General features: G+C 41.8%; 1 protein-coding gene across 6 annotated transcripts in view; it reads left to right on the top strand.

Annotated features, from left to right (window-relative positions):
• fam13b (family with sequence similarity 13 member B) overlaps nucleotides 1-20,478 on the top strand; it is a 67,024-nt gene extending 46,546 nt beyond the window's left edge. For 2 of the 6 annotated variants that reach the window (XM_085360151.1, XM_085360142.1), the window contains exons 8-24: nucleotides 6,316-6,360; nucleotides 8,897-8,992; nucleotides 9,333-9,480; nucleotides 11,789-11,886; nucleotides 12,622-12,673; nucleotides 12,980-13,100; nucleotides 13,564-13,635; nucleotides 14,214-14,487; nucleotides 14,756-14,897; nucleotides 15,163-15,244; nucleotides 15,908-16,102; nucleotides 16,722-16,936; nucleotides 17,834-17,917; nucleotides 18,019-18,114; nucleotides 18,209-18,579; nucleotides 19,249-19,350; nucleotides 20,131-20,478. In XM_085360151.1, the coding sequence (XP_085216277.1) occupies nucleotides 6,316-6,360; nucleotides 8,897-8,992; nucleotides 9,333-9,480; nucleotides 11,789-11,886; nucleotides 12,622-12,673; nucleotides 12,980-13,100; nucleotides 13,564-13,635; nucleotides 14,214-14,487; nucleotides 14,756-14,897; nucleotides 15,163-15,244; nucleotides 15,908-16,102; nucleotides 16,722-16,936; nucleotides 17,834-17,917; nucleotides 18,019-18,114; nucleotides 18,209-18,579; nucleotides 19,249-19,350; nucleotides 20,131-20,254 (2,317 nt within the window). In that variant the 3' untranslated portion in view covers nucleotides 20,255-20,478. The remainder of the gene's footprint in view (nucleotides 1-6,315; nucleotides 6,361-8,896; nucleotides 8,993-9,332; nucleotides 9,481-11,788; nucleotides 11,887-12,621; nucleotides 12,674-12,979; nucleotides 13,101-13,563; nucleotides 13,636-14,213; nucleotides 14,488-14,755; nucleotides 14,898-15,162; nucleotides 15,245-15,907; nucleotides 16,103-16,721; nucleotides 16,937-17,833; nucleotides 17,918-18,018; nucleotides 18,115-18,208; nucleotides 18,580-19,248; nucleotides 19,351-20,130) is intronic. The other 4 variants (XM_085360161.1, XM_085360169.1, XM_085360176.1 and 1 more) reach the window with 4 other exon arrangements.

Genomic DNA, 20,478 nt, shown 5'->3' with positions numbered 1-20,478 from the left:
AATCTAAAGTTGGGTCCTTTAGGAAGTTTGGAACTAGCAGGATTTGTACACCACTGAGCGGATTTGGTGTATTGCACATTTCTTATCTATGATGGTCATGAAAAAGTTTTTTAAATTTTTGTAGTCTGTCAATAATCTGCAAGTCCATGGTCTTCAAATTGACGGCGGTTAGAGTTATATATAATAATACCCAGTCGTCAAGTTTAAAGTGAAGTTTTTAAAGAATTTATCCAAACTGTAATCATTGAAGTTGTGCTAACTAATTGAAGGATCAGTTGAATCATAAGCACAGAACACAAAGTGTCAATACGGATCTAATATGTCGAAACTTCCTTTTAAAAAATCATACAGAAAACAAAAATTTGGATCAAACTTCTCCTAGTTGCTGTATGTGAGGGTTAAATTTTGCTTGTGCAACTGTAAAATCATCAACTTTTAACTTTCACTGTTCTTTATGGAAACTTCCAGAAGCTTCACCTTACAGTTTGTCCAGAACAGAAGAACAGAGGCACACTGTCTGATATAAACACACTGTGTTCATAGTCACACTGAAGCTCCCAAATGGAAAATGCTTATTTTTTAAGTGTAGTTACTTTTGTAGGTACGTTTTGCTTAAACAGACAAAATCAGTATTTGGTTTTCTTTTTTGTAAAATATGTACCTAGTCTTGTATTTAGTATTTAGTATTGCCTTTTACCCAGCAGCTGTTTGCTCAGGATGATTCATGATTTTTGTCTTTCTGCTGAGGTCATGCTTAGTGAGCGCTGTGCCTCTAAATCTCAGGGGCTATAATGGTTTTAGTCTATTGTTTTCCTTCTCCGCTCTTACTACGAGACTCGAAAGTTCTCTAAAACTTCAATATACATCTTTTAAAAAAGCTTAATAACTTAATATATACAACCATGGTAATTATAGATAACAAAAATATTAACAAAATAAGGAAAAAACACATTTTAGTTAACTGAACTAAAAAATAGACTAAAAGAAAGAAAACTAAAACCGATAAAGCCATCCAGGAAAATTCTTAGATTTTTGACTTTGTCAGTTTAGTTTGGCTGATCGGCGAGTGGATATTTTTGTCTTTATTACTTCTCTTTTGAGGGAACCCACAGAAGTTTCTTTAGGATTTCTGATCGAAGCGGTTCCCATTCAGTTTTACTTGCTTTGTCTGAGTCATGATTATCAGGGATATTTGTAGGCAATGAATCAGCACACTGATAGGAGTCTTCACCTTTAGTCCATTTGTGTCATACTTGTTCTCTCTTTTGTTCCTTTTTAACTCTTCCTTCTTTGACTGGTATAAATATTTTGGCCTCTTTGTTCCTTCACACCCTTTTTCTTTCGTACACTGTTTCTGTCCCTTTTTAGTCTGTATTTTCTAAATGTTTTAATTCTTCTCTTTTGGAAAAAGCTCATACAGGGTGTTTTAAAAGACACAGGCATCTGTTAGTTTGTGTGCATCTTGTCTGTGCGTGCGCGCCATTACACAGCCCACGGGGCTGACTGTAAACTGCTGAGTTCATACTCGGCACTGAGTGGACAAAAAAAATCAACCCTCTTCCCAGTTTCTGCCGTAAGATTGGCCCACATAGCTTTCCCTCCCTCTTCCCTCTTTACAATTGGGTCTCAAATTCAGCCCCTCCCATCCCATTGGTCCTCCTGGGGTTGTTGCCTGGTTACATCAGAAGCTCATATATTTGAGCAGAGCTCTGGATATTTACTGCAGCACTTTTGGAGACAGAGTGCAGAGTGAGGCAACCTCACTCACTCACACACACACACATCCACACTTGTTCATAAATTCAAGACACACACCGTTTTAGAGGACGCTACAGCATGCACCCTGCTGACACCGTGGCTCTGTTGCTAGACCTGCTTGTACTGACGCTGACACCTCAAAGTGCTCAATTGGGATAACCTCTGAATACAAGGTTGATCTACAGACCTGCCAGGTACTCGAAGAAGGAAGGAAAAACTGAGGGTTCAGGAAGAACAAGCTTAACAGCTGGATACTGCTGCTACAGGAGATGTGTCAATTGGTTAACAGGCAAAAAGAAGAGAAACACAGAGATCGTGCAGAGTTTGGCTAAAAGTCAAGCTCGCTTCTCACACTGGACTTCAATAACCTACAGGTTGGCTTGCTGAGTACAGTGGAAAGACGAGAAAGAAGATACTCAACAGAGAAACTGACAGAAACTGAACCGCCTACCGGCTTGATCCAGTGGCATAAAAACCCCAAAGCTAAACAAAAAGAGTAGATCACAGTGAGAGGAAACACCGCTGGGAAAATGAGAATGGCCTGTGACATTCTGCTGCAGAGGTAAACATCAGGGGTTATGTAACTCCTGTAGTCTGACTGGAATGAAAGATTTCATGGATGAATAGATGGATGAAGGAGAAAGCAAATATGTGGTTGGATGATTGATGAAGTGAATAAAGAGAAGAGGTGGGGAAAAGTGGATCGTTGTGGACTGTTTGAGGGAAAATGACTGTAAGAAGCAGCAGGAAGAATAGTTGAAGTTTTGATTTAGGTATGAATTGGTGGAAATGTTAGGAATTTAAAACATCATTGTACATGGAAAACTGGAGGGGAAGGAAGATAGTTTGTGCTTGTTGCTCAGTCTTTATTTACCAGAGAGAAGAAAGAGGAGCTGTATAGGAGTCCAGAGGAAGTATATACTTGACAGCAGATTTTTTTTAAGTTATGTAATCTGAATATAAATGACACAAGAGTGCATGATGACAGTGTGTCAGCACTTTTTGCACCATAGAAGGAAAGAAAAGGCAAGTTAGTAGGGAGTAATTAGGCGTGTGGAAGTTTATCGACAGAAATTTTGCTAACTGATTAAAGTAAAACAAGTCTTGATGTGCCAAATGCCAAACCCCTGTTTCCTTCTGCTCAGATGTAAGGATTTTGATGCCGTTCAGCTAATGATTAGCAATTAGAAGATGTGACCTTGAGCTTTTTCTTTTTAATGCTGTTACCTCACATTTTACAAGCAAATCTATTTAGCAAGAAAATAATCATTGATTCATTTTTGGCTTTTTCTGACATGGAAAAGAATGTGAATTAAACCATCAATATGGAAAAATATATATAATGCATAGTTAGATGTAAAATAATCAAAACAGTGAGGGTATCTGTAAATGTGCAAGCTCTTAACAATGTTGCATCAGTTCCTCGTGACTGGTGAATGGTGGAATGAGGAGGATTTGTTGGGCCAACTTAACCAAAATCAAATCCGTATTCTCTGATGGCCAAACTGCTGCGGGACAATTAAGAGAAAATGAATGAATCTGAGCTGCGCAAAGCAAATGATGGAAGGAAACAAATGAGCATCATGGAGGCAGTGAAACAAACAGATGTTACATCTTTGACCTGGTCTGTGTTTAGGTTGCGATCTGAATACAAACATCTGTGACGGATTTTTGGCGCTTCCACGAAGGACTATAAATGTTTACAGTTTCAGACGCAGCCAGGAGAGCTGTTTATGAGATGTAAGATGATGCTTATGAAGAAGAGTGGGCAAGTGAGTGTGTGTTTCAGGTTGTGCTAAGGAAGGAAAGGCTTATGCAGGCAAGGTGTATTTATGTCCGAAGTGGGTAACGAGCTTAAGCAGTGAGCTATGTTTTGTTGAACATGCTGGTTTATATATATATATAAATATATATATATATATAAATATATATGTATGTGTGTGTGTGCGGGGGCTGCTGCAGTCACTATTACCTCCCAGCCAGAGCAGAGCCGAGTCAGGTTTGCTGACAACAGCACATCTTTAAAATCATATCTCACCTCTAACTTACCTTACGCGCACACACTCGTATATTCTTGCCTTTGCATCAGAAGAACCATTGAAAATAATAAAAGTGGGTAACTGATTAGTTATTTTATTCTTTAGTGTCATCACTGATAATACAAAGTCCCTCTGCTCTACTTTGCAGTAACCCACAATCTTTTAGCTGTTTAGTCACCAGTCAGCTGACTTGATGGCGCTAATACACAGCACAGTGGTTCACCTCTGCAGTTCATGCTCTTATCTGTACAAAACTGATACCGGTGTCCTAAATTTGTGATACACACAGGGTACTGTAATGTTTTAGATTTCAGATAATTGCACAAACTCAAAATAGAGTCGAGTAAATACTGCACATTTCATCCACATTTCTCAATGATTTTATCTCCTAATACCTGAAGGTCACGCCCCGTGCTGCAAGTATAAAATGTGTGATTGCGAGATAATATTCAATCTTACAAGTTTTTCTCCATTACTGAAAGCCAATAGGAGATATTTTTTTAAAACAGCTTTGTTGAATAATGATTGAATTACCTCAGCAGCACGCACAGCAGCAAATGGAAGGATAGCTTTCAACACAGATGGAAATAACAGTCGTGTTTAGACCGTGGCAGTGCTGACTGAGATAATCCTTTGGTGGTAAATCAGCAGTAAATATGTTATGAATGTATAAATATTGCTCTTCACAAATGGAAACCCATGTAATCCAACTGGAGAAAAATGGCCAAACGTACATGATAGTTTTATATTTATATTGATTTATTGATATTGATTTATATCAAGTTAAGAGCTGAGTTGTGATGATTACTATATCCAAGACTACAAAGTTTACACAAGAGTGCTAATTGTGGTGGTGTGTAAGTTGGACTGTGTCCACTGACCCTGCTGCGGGAGAGATGTTTCTAGCAGAGGGATCCAGGGAGGAGGCAGCAGATTAACCTGATCTGAGTGATTCTGGCAAGCATCCCTTTTACTCTGACGCGCTCGTCTCTGCACCTTTAAGACGTAGATAATAATGCAGTTAGTAAAATCAAAAAAATCAGTCATAATCTGTTTGAATAATACAAAGTTTAGTGGTCATCATATATGTAGAGACTAAATGTAAGTTGAACTATTTATACTTTGGTCACTAACAAAGGGTTTAGAGTATTAATGCCAACAAATAGCTGTAAAAGGTGTGGTTCCTTAAAATGTTATTAAGGGCTTATCTGTGTCTGCCGTCGAGGCTTTAGGAGCTGCTCTAATCCAACTACTTGAAGCAAAGCTGTGTGTGTGTGTGTGTGTGTGTGTGTGTGTGTGTGTGTGTGTGTGTGTCTGCAATATGAGCGCCTTCCTTTTTGTCTGTCCTGCCTTCACACTCACTCATGATCAAGGCTACATTCTCAGGAAGGGAATGTCGGATGTTTGCTGCCTTCATAGTCAGTAAGATGGAAAAAAAAAGAAGCAAAGCGGAAGAGAAAGGAGAGCTCAAGAGATGCAGTAATGAAACTAAAAAGGCTTTTTGGGGTTGAGTGAGCATGAATGAAAAGAAACAATAGAGTGATAAACAGAAGCAGATTTGATTTAAAACATAGCTAATGGAAGACAAACACCCCAGAGAAAGAAAAGAGAGGGAAAGTAGCAAGAAGGAGAAGAATAAAGAGAGGGCATTATGGTTTCCTATCTGCCATTAATAATTCAGTCATTATCGATCAACCTGAGCACTTCTTGTAGCGTTAAGTGCGTGTGTGTGTGTGTGTGTGTGTGTGTGTGTGTGTGTGTGTGTGTGTGTGTGAGAGACAGACCCAGAACACACATACACATGAAAGGCTTGCATAACGTCAGCTGTTGTTTTTCTAATGAGTCGAGTTTGCCCCCTTGACTGACACACACACACACACACACACACACACACACACAGCAGAAGGTCGTTCGCATTAAGTCCAAGAGCACCGACACGTCTTAGGTAGGTGTGTGTGTGTGTGTGTGTGTGTGTGTTATATAAATCCTGGCGTGCCTGTCAGTGGGTGTGTTTGTGAATCAAGTGATGAGACACATCACAGCCAACTTCTTGTTTCATGCCGTGTACACATGCACACGCACACACTTCCCTGCTTATGGAAGAACAAGTATGACATTACATACACAACTGTCTATCTGATCAGCAGGGTCAAGCAGAGCTCTGTAGCCTAAATAACAATCTGCCCACTCAGAGTGGCGCCACTGACTAAAACTGTGCGCGTGATACATTTGCTGAAATTGTCATTTCAGGGCATCTCAGACATCACTGTGCTAATTTTTACATGTTTTTCATTGATTTCACCTCTACTACCTCAGTGCTCGATCCCTGCTCTGTCTCACTAATGCACGTATAGAATACACAGACATACTCATTGTTAACAGCATTGCTAACATTCTTCTTCCCTGTTTTGACTCTTGCGGCTCGACACCCGCCTCCTCCAAGGTCAGTGCGGGACAGGAGTCGAGGAGTGCGTGATGTTCTAACCTTGTTGTGCTTTTCCTCTCTCTGGCTCTACAGCTCCCACCTCTCCCCTATATCCATCCTGCCTGCTGACTCTGCTGAGTAAGTCTCCACGTATTCACACACACTCTCAATGGCATACTTAGACATAAACTCACGCTAACATACGCATTATATCACAACAACTTATCATAAACATCATAAGCTGTAATAAAATATGTACTCAATAATTCTTAATATTATATCCCGCAAAGGCATTTCATGTTAGAATATAATATTAATGAAACTGCAAATAATCAATAAGAGAAAGACAGAGCCATATTATATGTTAAGCGTGATGAGGCAGTCAAATAGCGTTTTCTCAAGAGGCGAATAAAATAATAGAAATCGAGATTGATGTGCAGCCGCTGCTGAGACAAGTGAGTTTTAAAAACTGTACAAGGTTTAGAGGAAGAGACGAGCAGGAAGGAGGAGAGCCGGCCTTGTGTTTTGATTAGGAAGCTAAAGTAAAGCGTTTTGCATGGCGTGGCACTTTGACGGTCTCAAGGACACGAACTGCAATCACATGACAGTCAGGCCGTCTCTTCGACGCTGCTCAGCATGGACGCAGAATACAATTATTTCTCTTTGTACAGCGCTTTAATGTGGGTTTACTTATTAGACTTAAACAATGAGGAATTAAACATAAAAGCTGGAATTCACTACCAGCAGTCAAAGGAGTTTAAATTGTCACATGTTCAGCTGCCCACCAATTTGACAGAAAATAGTAAAGATGGTTTTAAAAGAAGAAGAAACACATGATGATGGAGATGGGGAGACAGTTTTTTGCTGTGCAGATTTTAAAAAAGCAGTTTAATCTATTTTCATAACGCACATGCCAATAAAAAAAGTTTCCCTTAAATTTAAAAAGAGGGACCCTGCAGGTCCCACCGAGTTTCCCTGTTGGGAGGTAAAAATTTGGACGCTGTGTGAGTGTAAGTGCTTCTTTCTGTGTCTATGTAAGTAGGAAAGAGTGCAAGTGCATCATCTTTTACTGCTTATGTGTTTATTTCTGGAAGTGGCTGTTTGTGTGTGATGTGCAGTGTAGTTATTATTGTAGAGCTTCCTGGAGGTGGAGGCGAAGTTTGAGTGTATGTGTTCATATATTGACACCTACATTTCATTTATCTCAGCTCAGTAGCTTTATGAGTTTCTGCCTTAAATGGACATAGCAGAAAATCCCCTACAGCTATTTTTCCAGCATCAGGTACTCGATGTGTTAAATTCATGCGTATCTACAGTACCTGGGACAACTTGGTGTCACTGTCTGGACATTTACTTTGAGGATCAGCTTAAGGAGCAGAAGTTATATGATAGAAAAATAGAGGAAAAGTTGGAATAACACGTGATGAAAGCAGATGAAGTGAGTGAACAGTTGTTATGGGGGAGTTGGGTCTTTTCCCATTCAACTTAGGCTCTGCTGCCGTCTAAGCTGGAACAGTGACAAAACTCACAGACTGCATGAAGCCAGAGTAAATGAGGGAGGAATACATTATGATCAAACAAACATGGTCCAGTAATTGAAGCCAGATAGATGGAATCTCAGTAGAGCCGGTGGATCAGGCGTTGCATGTCGGTGCAGAAAAGGTCAGCGTGTGACTGCCGATGTTACCTTTTATAGGCTCTAACATCCCCTCTTTTTTTCTCCCTGACTCCATATTAATCCTTTTAGACCAGGGCCGCACCATTGGCTTAATAAGGACTTGTTAAATAGCTCAGAAGGGGGAAAAAAGCACTGAGTGAAAATGATGAATATTATTCACTCTTAAACTTCAATAAATGTCTCTTATATGTACCTAATTACTATATAAAGATGAACATATAAATGCCATTTATCTGTTAATTGATCAGCAGAGGTTCCAGACACAGAGGTAGTGCTAAAAACAAACATCTTAATTAAATCTGGAAAAACAGCCCTCTAACCTCGTCAGTATAACTGAACTAAGGATGTCATGTTGATGTCAACAGTTTTAGGCATTATGTGAGCGTTTTTAAAGCATGTATACTAATCACTAAAAAAAAACATGTTTAACTGAAGGATTAAAAAAATAGTGATGGTAGTGCTGTAATGTTGGGTAGTTGTTACTCTGCAAATCAGTTTTTATCTTTTTAGGTTTTTGATACATCGTGTCCTACTGCAGTTCAGAAATAAATACATACACAAGCCTAAATAGTGCGCATGATTCTGGCAGGTGGACGACAGATGGAACTTATCGGTCTCCAGCTTTGACTATTTGCAACATGGTTGAAGTATTTTCGTTTTGGTTATCAAAACAGTTGTTGACGTCACAGACTTTTTCTCTGCTCGATAGAAGTCAGAGAAACATGCCCAGCATCTTGGGTGTTTGGATTATTGCTGTGGCTCGTTTTATGTGGATACTTCAGGTGGATAATGTTATTTTCAGGTTATCTATTTTTGTTTTTCTGTGGAGTTGTTGCACTGAATGAACAGGAAAAAAACATGGTCACTGGATCTCATGCAAATTAGTTATGTAAACCTTGGAAACTCTGCTTATCCTCTTTAAAGGTAGTCTGAACTCTTTGGACAGTGGTTAGTGTTAAACATCATTTTAACTTGTATTTCTGCTTTGTTTCCCAGTATTATTCAGCGGACCATCAGGGCTGCAGTGGAGCAGCACTTCTTTGATCTGAAAAACTCCATCGACCAAGACCTCAGCAGGTACGACAGCCAGGGGTGAGAGTGCAACACAGGCAGACCTGAAACCACAAAGTTTCTATGCACGCATGAATTAAATGTCTGTTGCACTTTGTAGTTGCACCTGTTGGTACAAACATGATTGCTCAGTGTTTTAAAGTGGCATCAGATAACTCTAAAGAAGCATTTCCAAGATAGCAAATCTCATGTACAAAGGCACAAAGCCAGCCAGATGGTTCACGTTACAGATAAACACATTTAGAGGTTACTTTAGCATTATGCTACTTTGCATAGCATTCCCCTGGATACAAGTTATGAATTTATATTTAAATAAGGGTACTTTCATTGCTTTATTAATCTTTCCATTGTGATATGTTAGGGAGAGTCCCAGTGAGCCTGCAGACCAGGGCTGTGATGGAGACGAGGAGCAACAAACTGACCCTGAAGACAGTGCCTGCGACACAGAAGGGGGTACCCCACTCACACAGCCTGAGCAGCACATCCAACAAAATCAGCGAGAAGCGCAGGTCAGTGGGGGGACGTCATGACGTGATAACCAGAAAGGGAATCTTTGTTTTAGTTGCGCGCGCTGCCTGTTACTGTAACATTGGCCGAACAGCAGCTCCCCTGTGTTCAAACAGAAAGTGACATCAGATGATAAGACACAAAAGAAAATCGTAGCAAGCTGCTGTGTGGGCTCAGAGCATGCTTCCCATAGCTAACCTCCTTCCCATCTCAGTGTGTCGCTTCATTCCAAGGCGAAATGTGTTTGATATTATCAGCACAGGCCCATCTTTGTTCTGCTCTGATCGCTACAATAGCTGGAAATTTACTGGGAAAGCGAGAAACAAGAGGGTTGTTTAACAAATACAAACACGCAGACACATTTAGTCATAACTAAATGTTAATAAGGTCATTTTGTACTTGGAAAAAGTGCTGAGTAGCTTCTTTCTCAAGGTTTGGCGAACACATTTGCCACTTTTTATACCTATCATATGCCAGGATGCTATATTAAAAAACAAGGAGCTACTTTCAAGGGCTTTGGAAATTCTTGACCTTGCTTTCTTCACATTTTGGTAAGAATAGATACGAACTGATAAAATTATTATCCAGATGATGATGCTTTGAGATGCATTATCTGTTTAACACATTCTGAAGAGTAGTAATGTTTCTCTTTATTTTCAATATCTAGTTTTAGGCAGACATACACGGCACATATTCTTTGTATTCCTGTGCACATCACATACATTTTTATTGAAGCTGTCTCATTGGAAATCAAAACCCTGTTACTAGTGCCCCCCATTCAGCCTTACTGGCTTTTATCCCAAGAACCATGTTAGCTTCCAGATGGAGGGGTCAACATGGTAGGCAGGGAGATGAGAGCCACGGCTGGAGGAGAAGCTGTCACAGAAACAATAATCTTGATCCAAGTCCTTAAATAGATCAGCCAAGAGCCAAAGAATGACAGCTGCTCCACTGTACTACATCATCACAGACATGCATGTATTTACACTGGTTTTATGTTTAAAAAGTTGTATAGTTGTGCCATGTGCTATTAACAATGAGTTCAATATGTGTATGTCCACATAACATACACGCTGTCTTCTCATTTATGATGAGGACTTTTGTGTTCCTACAGAGTCGTCTGTATAGGTTCTCAGTCATTCAGGTGATGCTAGTCTTAGAAACTTGAGGGGGGGAAACAGAAGGTATCTGGACGTCTTTAAGCTTGTGAAGACATTTCATTCTCATCCAAAACTCCCAAACTCTCTTTCAACGATGCCAATGTTCACATTCTGGACTGAAAAGACAGATGGCTTGAAAGAGGAGTAAATGAAAAAGATCTATGAACAGAAATGGTAGCTTTTTCTTCCTTTTCCTGTAGCGCCTACTCAGCTTGGTTTCAGTCATTTTCCATTACAATTGATTACCAACTTATGTGCATGAGGTTGTTATAGCAACGTCCTGTGACATCTTCTGTATCTGACACAAAAATGCATGTCGCTCTCATGACTCATCGAGTGATGCCACTGACTAGCCAATCGGTGGCATGCGGTCTGTTAATGTCACGTTTTCGCCTCAGACTGCTCGGAAGCTGAGTAGGTACTAAAGAAGTGGTACCCGTTATTACCAGCTAGTGGAAAACCCTAAAAAACGTATTTAGCTGAGCCAAAAGCCAACCTGCCTTGAGAACCCTTCCCAGGTTTTTCAAATCTCACTCACAACTTACCTCAGATGTGAGTCAGTAGGTCACATGATAGGGTGGGGCAAGGTTTCACAGTAGTTTCACCCTTAACTTCCCTGATGGTATTAAGCCACACCTTTTTTCCCACCTTGGCTCGTGACAATGCACATGACGTGATTAATACTGGGTCAACGACTCTCCAAACCACCTCCAAAGAGAACAACCCCCATGTTAAATACGTGGGACTCTCCACCTTTTGTTTTCAGGACTGAAAAGCCTCACAAACTTCAAGAAGTCCAGTAACTTTTTCAAGGTTTACAGAGTTGTTGAAGATGAGCAGAGGCATTTTTAACCTCTAATTTTTAAGGAGCATTAAATTCTTAACTATTTAAGGTGAAAGAGCTTTATTTAATGCATTTATGATTACCTCACTGTATTCTGGGTATTTTGTGAACATTTGATCTGTTGGAGTGCTACATCTCTGTGTTGTCTCATTAACTGAGGAAGTGAAGCATTACAGTGTTTTACTTATTTCTGTTAGACTCCAGTGTGTAGCTCAGTTTGTGTTCTTGCCCATTCCTGTCTCGTGCTCTGCTTATTCCTGTTTAAGTTAAACAGAACATCTTGCTGTCCTGTCTTTTTTCCTCCAGAATTCACTGGACTCTGTCCCCACCCTGGAGGAGAGCTCAGGAATGGACCTGGATGCAGAGTCTGTCACCGATGCAAAGAACAACTTAAACACTGCCAGGTGAGCTGTTTACTTCACAAACACCAGCTGCCTGGATTTACCCTCAGAGTTTAGTTTCGATGCAAAGCAAACGAGAGGCAGCAGTGTTGCCGTGCTGATCAGACACTTGCCTTCTGCAAATTGCTTTGACACGCTGTTTCAACCAGAGCTCACATTTTATGCTGCATCTGAAACGCATCTTTATCTCAGTCTCTCTCACTCCCAACACTTATTCACTTTTGCTTCCTTCTTGTGTATCTTTACATGTCATATGATGATATTACACCCCCAGCTTGTTGTTAACAGCTGTAGTGAGTACACCGCCATCAATGTGGCATGCAGTGTTAAAACTGACAAATGCTGCTTCACACCTATTTATTTAAAACAGGCAAAATACTGACTACACAAAGCACTGATTTTGGTTACAGCTTTGTGAGTTTTTTTCCTCGTCGAATTATTCGTGCAGCGGAAAGATTTCTTTGTTGTGTGACTGTGGTGTGACTCTTCGTCAGCTGTTATCCAGGCAAGGTTTCAGGAAGACTAAATATGGTGAGAGTGATATGATTGGACAGCTTTTATAAAAGTACACTTATCCAGATGAGTCTGTACAGGGGTACCATATTAGTACTTCTTGTTATTGGACCAAAGAGTACTGAAAACGTACATCCCCTGGTGGAGTGTTAATGTGTTTATCTCCTTTATGGTTTAATTTTGAGTGTTTATCTAATTTTATTTCATTCTAATCTTCATTTTCAGGCAGGACAATCAGCCTCTTGTGACGATGGAGCACACTGTCACCATAAGCTGTGTAAGTGACAGGATGTGGAAATGTACACCTTTCATAGACTGTATATAAACAATGGCTACAGCCATGGTTATGTCATCCACTGGCTTGGACCTTCACAGTAAAGCTTTTAAGTATCTGTTAAGGCCTTAATTACACGGGCCTACAGAGCAGTCAGTGACCCCATGGAAACCAGCAGATGCTAGGGGAAAATGTTTAAACACGTTAGGCCAACATTCCTTCAAACACTTGCAAATTTACCTTCAGTTATTTGGTCCATTTTCCTTATTTCTTTTATCTCTTATTGATTTTTTTTTTTTACTCCTCCAGGACTCCAGTTCATGTTGCTGTGATCACAACGCCAACACCAGCCAGCCCAACAGGAACCACCTGTCACCATGCCAACCAGACTCCTCCCACCTCCAGCTTTTTCCCAACAACCAATGGGAAGGTGAGTTCCATCATATCCTGGGAATTCCAGCTTGCTCAGTGCAGCATAAATATTCATAGAAAATTAAAGTGGCATTGGAGAAGTTATGCAGAGGAACAGACTTTTAAAACTTTAAATTAATTTATTTTATCTAATAAAAGTGACATAATGGGAAAAGTTAATTTCATTTAGATTGTTGTATGAATTACTCTTACTTAAATATAAAAATTATGGAATATTTTTACTCTAAGCTTAAATATGTCGCTGAGATCTCAATTCAAACCTGCTCAGTTGGATAAATTCTCTCATATAAGTGATGAAAAACTGACGTTGGTGGCATTTGTTTGCAATTAAACACAACACACATTGGATGAATGCTGGTGAGTGAAGTTATGAATGACCTCACTGCTCCTCTTCTGTGCTATCTCTCTCCCTGTCCCTCTTCCTCCTCGTCCTTCTACTTCTCCTCCGTCCATCCAAACAGCGTCACCCCCCTCCCATCTCCACCTCCCTCCCATCGACTTCTCATTGATGCATCTGCAAAAGGAAGGCCAAGGTAAGTCATTTCATAAGCGCCCATTCACCAGTCTACCCCTCCCTCCTTTCACTCGTCCTTGTTATTGTTTTTAATGGTGGTCACGGGTGACAACAATAAAAGAAACTATATTAAAATATAATTAAAATAGCCTCGGCTTTTCAAATGTGCGCGTGGTGACGCTGATCGTGATAAATCCTTCCCTGTAACATTCTTCCCTCCATCAGATTTCATGAGATAGCAGGCGAACTTGTTTTTTCTTTCTTCACTCTTCCCTCTTACTTTTTTAATTTACACTTTGATTCTGCTGCTCTTATTGGTCACGACCCCTCCTACACTCTCTCTTCCTCCTCGATTCAACTTGGCAGCATAGCACTGACTGTAAATACACCGGTAATCAGGCTTAGCGTGAGTCAGCAGGTATGGAAGTAAACAAAATAAAATGTTGCTGTACATATCTGTCCATCATGATATGTATAACACCTCTCTCTCTCTCATGCACTTGCTAGAGAGGGATTAATCATCTGGCCTCTCCCTTCCTTCTTGTCCTCTTTTTACTTGGCTTGATTCCTCTCTTTATTTCTTTCCGTCTTCTCCAGACCCCGTCCCAGCTTTTAAATCCTGGCAGGATGACAACGAGAGCGGAGAGGCACAGCTCTCCCCGCTGGCCGGTCGCATGGTTCCTCTCCCTCCGCTCCCCCTGGAGGAGGGTGGTGAAGAGGAACAGGGAGAGGGAGGGCAGGATGACTCCCCTTCCTCTTCCCGCTCCCACCCTCACCTGCTGGCACGGCGCTTTCTTGATTTTGGTGTGCACGGTGCCCAGAGATTTCTCCAGCAGGATCTGGACGCCACTTCACCCACCAAAGTACATAGGTATGATGTGTAGCTTATTCACTGTAAGACTGGTGTTTTGGGAGGGTTTAATGGTTATAATGACACCCACAAATCGTTATCTTTGGTCTGAGACCCGAAGGGTTTTTTTGGGTTGTTTTTCTTTTTTGGTAGTTCTGTCATGCTGGGGGGGGTCGCTGTGGCTCAGGGGCTAGAGTGTGTGTGAAAGTGGCTTGTAGTAAAAAGCCCTTTAAGGGCTGAGCTGGAGTCAAAAAGAGCCATCAAGTACCAGTCTACTATTTATCCTCAGGCCCAGGCGAGCATCGTTTGGTTCCAAAGAGGCGATGAGAGGAGGAGATTCGGTGATGCACCAGCTCACCAAAAAGCTTCAGCATCTGAAGAAGAAAATCAAACAGTTTGAAGAGCAGTTTGAGAAGGAGAGAAACTACAAGGTAAAATCAGAACTTTAATGGTTTTTTAGGTAGTAATTTAAAAAAAAGAAGAAGAAAAAACTGCAGGAGCCAGTCAGTTATTGCTTTCTTCAGGCTGTTATAGCAAACAGTCATCTTCCTCTGCATCAGAAACACCAACACATTGTTTAATTGCTTACACTGTCACACATTCTGAAAATGTAATTTTGTATTTGTGTCTTAGCTGTTGTTGATGTTTTCGGTGAAATGCCAACTCTTGGTCTCTGTGTGTCCCCCCTCTCTGCAGCCTTCTCATGCAGATAAGGCAGCTAACCCCAAGGTCCTCAAATGGATGACTGACTTGACCAAGATCCGCAGGCAGATTAAAGGTACAACTACTTTTTGCTGTCGGCATGCATTCATGTGTGCTTGACGGGGTTAGAGTGTCTGTATGCCATCCTGTTCTGTGCTGGACATTTTGACCCCACTTTCAACCTTTGACCTTTTGTGACAACATGGCATGTATGCTGGTCTGACAGACATAACGCAGACATGCACGTGCTCAGGGTCAACGTGGCTCTCACATGCGTGGCTCCCACCCTACAGTGTGCTGGTGCGTCCTTGTGAACCCACATTCATTACCTGCAGGGTGAGTTCAGTCAGGTGAAGCAGCGGAAAACACACAAAGGAAGTATTTGAAAATATTTGGTCAGAAATCCCAAACTGTGGTTGCAGAAGCTTTTGGTTTGGCTGCCAGTCAGCATGTCCAAAATCAGATATTAAAATATAAAATGTATAGAAATTCTTTTCTGCCGGCGGATGTTTCTCCTCCCGTTGTTTCACCACACTGAACGAACCCTGCAGGACGCCCGTCCACCTCCTTCCTGTGAGGTGCCGGCTCTCCTTTATGGAGTAACGCAGCGGCCAAAACATTTGTCACTGTTTCAAATCAAAACTGAAATCAATAATGTGAGAATCCGCTCTTCACTTTCCTCCTTCCTCCTACTGCCCAACGACCCATTGATTGATTGATTGACTGATCGGCCAACCAGGACGCCAGCACCACCTTTTGCCCAGAAGCACGTTGAGGCACCAGGCTTTGATCCATTCACACAGATGCCACCATGCTCCCTCCTCCCCTTCCTCCTCCTCCTCCTCCTCCTCTATCTGCTCACCTCCCCATCACATACTCACCCCCCCGCTCCACCCCTACTCAGGCCTACTCAGCTCTAGACCGTTTCACCTCAGTAAGTACAAACCCCTCAGTAAGTAGACATCTCAAACACTACTGACAGTCACAGCGAGGCGGCTTTGTGAGAGCATCTTGCTTCCTTGTTTCGGTGTCTGCTGAAACAGCTTGTTGGCATGGGATAATTAATGGAGAGGTGGTGAGAAGTGTGAAGCATCATGATGAAATTACACATTTATGGTTCTGATTTCAAAATACAAAACAAGCTCTCTTTTTTGCCAGACATTTTGGGTCTCTGACATGTTAAAAATGTTGGCAAACTGCAAAAAAACATGTCTAACTGCTGGTATCAGTTCTTTAAACAAGAATGCTGCGGTGCTGAAGGTGCAGAAGTGTTTCACCTTTACAGCCATCAGGGCCTTTTGAATTTAGTGATTTTACTGTCTGGAAAAAGTTTGCTCTCTGTCTTTGGCTTTGTATGTTGTGTGGTAGTGTGTTTGTGTGTTGTCACACTGTCTTCTTTCTCCTTATTTCTGATGGGTTAATTGTAATCGTGACGGATAAATTCCTGCATGCCTTAACTGACTTTCTCTGTTTTCTACGTCTCTCCCTCTCTCTCTATCCCTGCCCTTATTTCTTTCCTCTCTCCTCAACCTCATGTGTTCATCCTTCCCCAGATGCCAAACACCGTGCAGAGACCGAGCTCGGCCCTCAGACTCGGCCCCGCAGCAACACCTTGCCCAAGAGCTTTGGATCCACACTGGATCACAGTGCTCATGACGCAGCAGGGGAGCTCAAAGGCCCGCGGCCTACAAGGGAGGAAACACTGGAGCTGATCCAATGCAGAGTCAAAGACAAGAGGGAGGAGGACGGCTGGCCGGATGATATCAAGGTAAGGACCAGATATTTTCCAGCAGAGCCACTGCACTTATCCAGGGCTCCAGCAACAGGACAAATAAAAAGGATGTGGATCAGATATATAGTTGTCAAGATGGGGAAAAAGAACAGAATATAACCTATAGAGTTTTTTGGGGTTCATGAAATCCTTTAGAAAAGGTCTGGTGTAGGTTTACATACCTAGCAGAACTAAACATGTCCAGTTTTATTGACAAAAACGTTATTTTTACATTTCAATTCATGCTTTTAAGTTCTACAGGAAGAGAAGAAATCTTTTTGATGGACATGCACAAAATTTATAGACTACAACTTACAAACTGCTGGTATATTGTTTGACTATAACTTTAAGGGTAATTTAAATAGTTTGATTGTGAACTTCTCCCATCACCAGTTTAAATACTAGTTAGTTAAATGTATTACTTTTGTTTTATTAACATACAATGGCAGTTACCTGCTGGTTCAGAGGTGTTGCAAGGCCATCAGCCACTAACAGGGCTCTGCACTGCGACAGGAAGTTACAAGCAAGTAAACAAGCAAGATGGAAAGTAAGCAGTGACGACGCAAGATTCTGCAGCACTTTGATGCAGAAAATTAGCAAATGTATGAAAGCTGTTTCAGAATAAACTGACCCACAAGCGCGCGACAGCTCACCTCAGCTCGGTGATGTGCAAGCACATTGTGCTCGGGCATGTGGACGCGGGCCTGTGCTCTGATTGTGAGGCCCTACATTTCAGCAAAAAATTCTTATGTTTTTAACTACACGTACATTATTTCTACGTCTCTGTGTTTTAAACTAGTCGATCTTTTTTTCCCCTTCCTCACATTTAATGACTAGTAATATTAAAACCAGGAAAGACACTGTTGAGTGTTAAATATCTGTGCATCTCTGTAGAAGATGACAAAAGAGCAATTAACCTGTGAGAAGACTGTCCTGCAGAAGAATCTGCTGCACTACGAAGGGCTGCACGGTCGACCGGTACGTTCAAAAACCTAAATTCTGCAAAGATTTGTCTTTGCCTTAAAAAGCAAAAAAGAAACCCCTTCTAACCAGGTCTGTCGCTTCACCTGTCCTTCTAGGTGACCAGAGAGGAGCGGCTGGTAGTGAAACCTCTGTACGACCGCTACAGGCTGGTCAAACAGATGCTCACCAGAGTCAGCATTACACCTGTTGCAGTAAGTTCACAATCTCCACCAGAGACACAAAGTTAGCAGCACTCATGGAGCAGACAACGGATCAACTGCATCTACCTTCCTTTCCCTCCTCTAGGTATCTCCATCTAGTAAGAGGCGGAGTAAAACCCTGCAGCCAATCATTGAGGGTGAAACTGCTCACTTTTGGGAAGAAATTAAAGAGGAAGAGGAGGAGGAGCAAGAGCAGAAAAGTGGAGGAGAAGAGGAGAGGGATGAGGAGGAAGAAGAAGAGGAGGAGGAGGAGGAAGAGGGAGAGAGCAGCGGTGGTGAGATGCAGAGCCCCGAGGTTATCATGGCCATCGACCCAATGACCTCGAGTGACGGGCCCGTGAGCAGCCAGAACCAGTCTGACCGACAGAGCGACTGTTCAATGAGAGAAAAGATGGAGGAGGGATCGGGGAGGCTGGCGCTCGACCTGCGTCTGTCCAGCTCGAACGCCTCATCCATGTGAGAGCAAAACACACGCAGACGCATTCATGCGACATTAGGGCCTAAAAACTGATGTGTTGTTACGCTGAAATTTTGCTCAGCTGTTTATCATTTTAGAAATACTGAATTTGGGTGATATTGTGAATTTGAATACATATTTGTTGCAAATGTAAAGGTCTACAGTTGTTCCTCTCAGTGTAGCTGCAAGTTCACTGAGCCTCTGCCTTCATCTCAAAGACAGGAGAAGTGTAGCCTGCTGTGTTCATTACTAAACCCTGGAGAGGAAATGTTCACGTATCCTTCTGCTTTGCAAACTGTGCAGATACAAGCAGGAAGTGTGACACAGTTTTCACACAGGTTTCAGCAGCTGAGGTGTAATCTGTTTAACGTGTCACAGGATAATGCCTGGCATTAACATACATAGACTCACACCTCTGATCAGCTCAGGTTCCTGAGTCCAACTGTGATGTGTTTCTTATAGGTTGTGACTCCTGTTTAGGTCACTTCCTGCTCACACTGGTCACCTTCTCTCTCTGAATTCAAGTTTTAATTTCTGGTTTATAAGCTAAGTGATTATTAGTGTTAAAGAGAGCAAATGTTGCTGAGAATAAAGCTGTTCTCATGTCTCCACACCACTGTAGTGTTACGTGTGGTTACAGCATCCTCTTCTATCCCATCATCCTCCAGGCCAGAGCTGCTGGAACAGCTGTGGAAGGCCAGAGCAGAGAAGAAGAAACTGAGGAAGACCATCAGAGAGTTTGAAGAAGATTTCTATCAGCATAATGGAAGGTAGGTGGGACACACGTTTATTTAAGGAATGAAGTCCAGCTACATCACATATGTTCAATGATTTCAGCTTTGTCTTTTTAAACTCAGCAGAGATTGTTTATTCACTGAATCAGGACAACCTTTATGTAGGATGTATACATTTGTGACGGACTCCCTTTTCTGTATTCCATGCAGCTCTTTTCTGGTCTCTCACAGCTTCTCTATTGTGAAAAAATAAATACCACACCTTCTGACAGGCAAGTCTTTGTGTTAGAGCTTTGTCTGTCTGGATAGATCATCGAAAAAACAGTCTCAGCCTGTGTGTGGCAGGTAATTTGGCCAAGCTGTGAAAATGAAAGCCAGGCGGGGTGTGAGAACCATATAGCGAGGCAAAAAAAGTTTTTTTACCTTCATGATATGTTCGAGATGTCACATCCTCTCACTGTCGGTACAGTGATCCACTGACTAGAAAGAGCAGAAGTTTCTCCGAGATCAGTTTTTAGTCAAGAAAAATATCCTTATTGAAGCTCCACCTGCTTGGCAATAAACACACTGCATTTCCTGCCAAAACAAATTAGCTGAAGTGAAGGAGCAGCTGGATCAGGTTCACCATGCTCAGCAGTAACTTAACAGGTCCGACATGGCTGAAAGCGACCAGCAAACTGAACGGCAGGGAAATTCAACTAATAAAAAGTCTGCGTTTCAGATGGAAGCTGCAAAAGTGCTGAGAGCTGAAAAATAAAAACATAAAACCTCACAACAGAAACCTCACAACTCTGTCTGCTCTCGTTCCCCTTTTAGAAATGTTCAGAAGGAGGACCGGGTGCCGATGCTGGAGGCGTACAGAGAGTACAAGAGGATCAAGGCCAAACTCCGCCTGCTGGAGGTCCTCATCAGCAAGCAAGATTCCTCCAAATCCATCTAGACCCCTTCCTCAAATATCCGCTATCCCCGCACACATCAGCTGTCATCACTGCAGCGACGCTACGCCCAGGACGTCTAGCCTGTCATCACGCCTGGAGAGTTTAACAAAGACTGCAGCCAACAGTCCAACACACAACAAATGACCTCCTGTTGGTACCCTGCAGCCACATCATGGGGAAATTAAGTCAGCTCTGACTGCTTTTATTAAAAAGTAAAAAAATAAAA

The sequence above is a fragment of the Diplotaxodon limnothrissa genome, linkage group LG2 (assembly GCF_057381915.1).
Source record: "Diplotaxodon limnothrissa isolate DT_005_m linkage group LG2, D_limnothrissa_male_GT1.1, whole genome shotgun sequence".
In the NCBI taxonomy this organism is placed as follows: domain Eukaryota; kingdom Metazoa; phylum Chordata; class Actinopteri; order Cichliformes; family Cichlidae; genus Diplotaxodon; species Diplotaxodon limnothrissa.
This window is presented reverse-complemented; position numbering and strand designations above follow the sequence as displayed.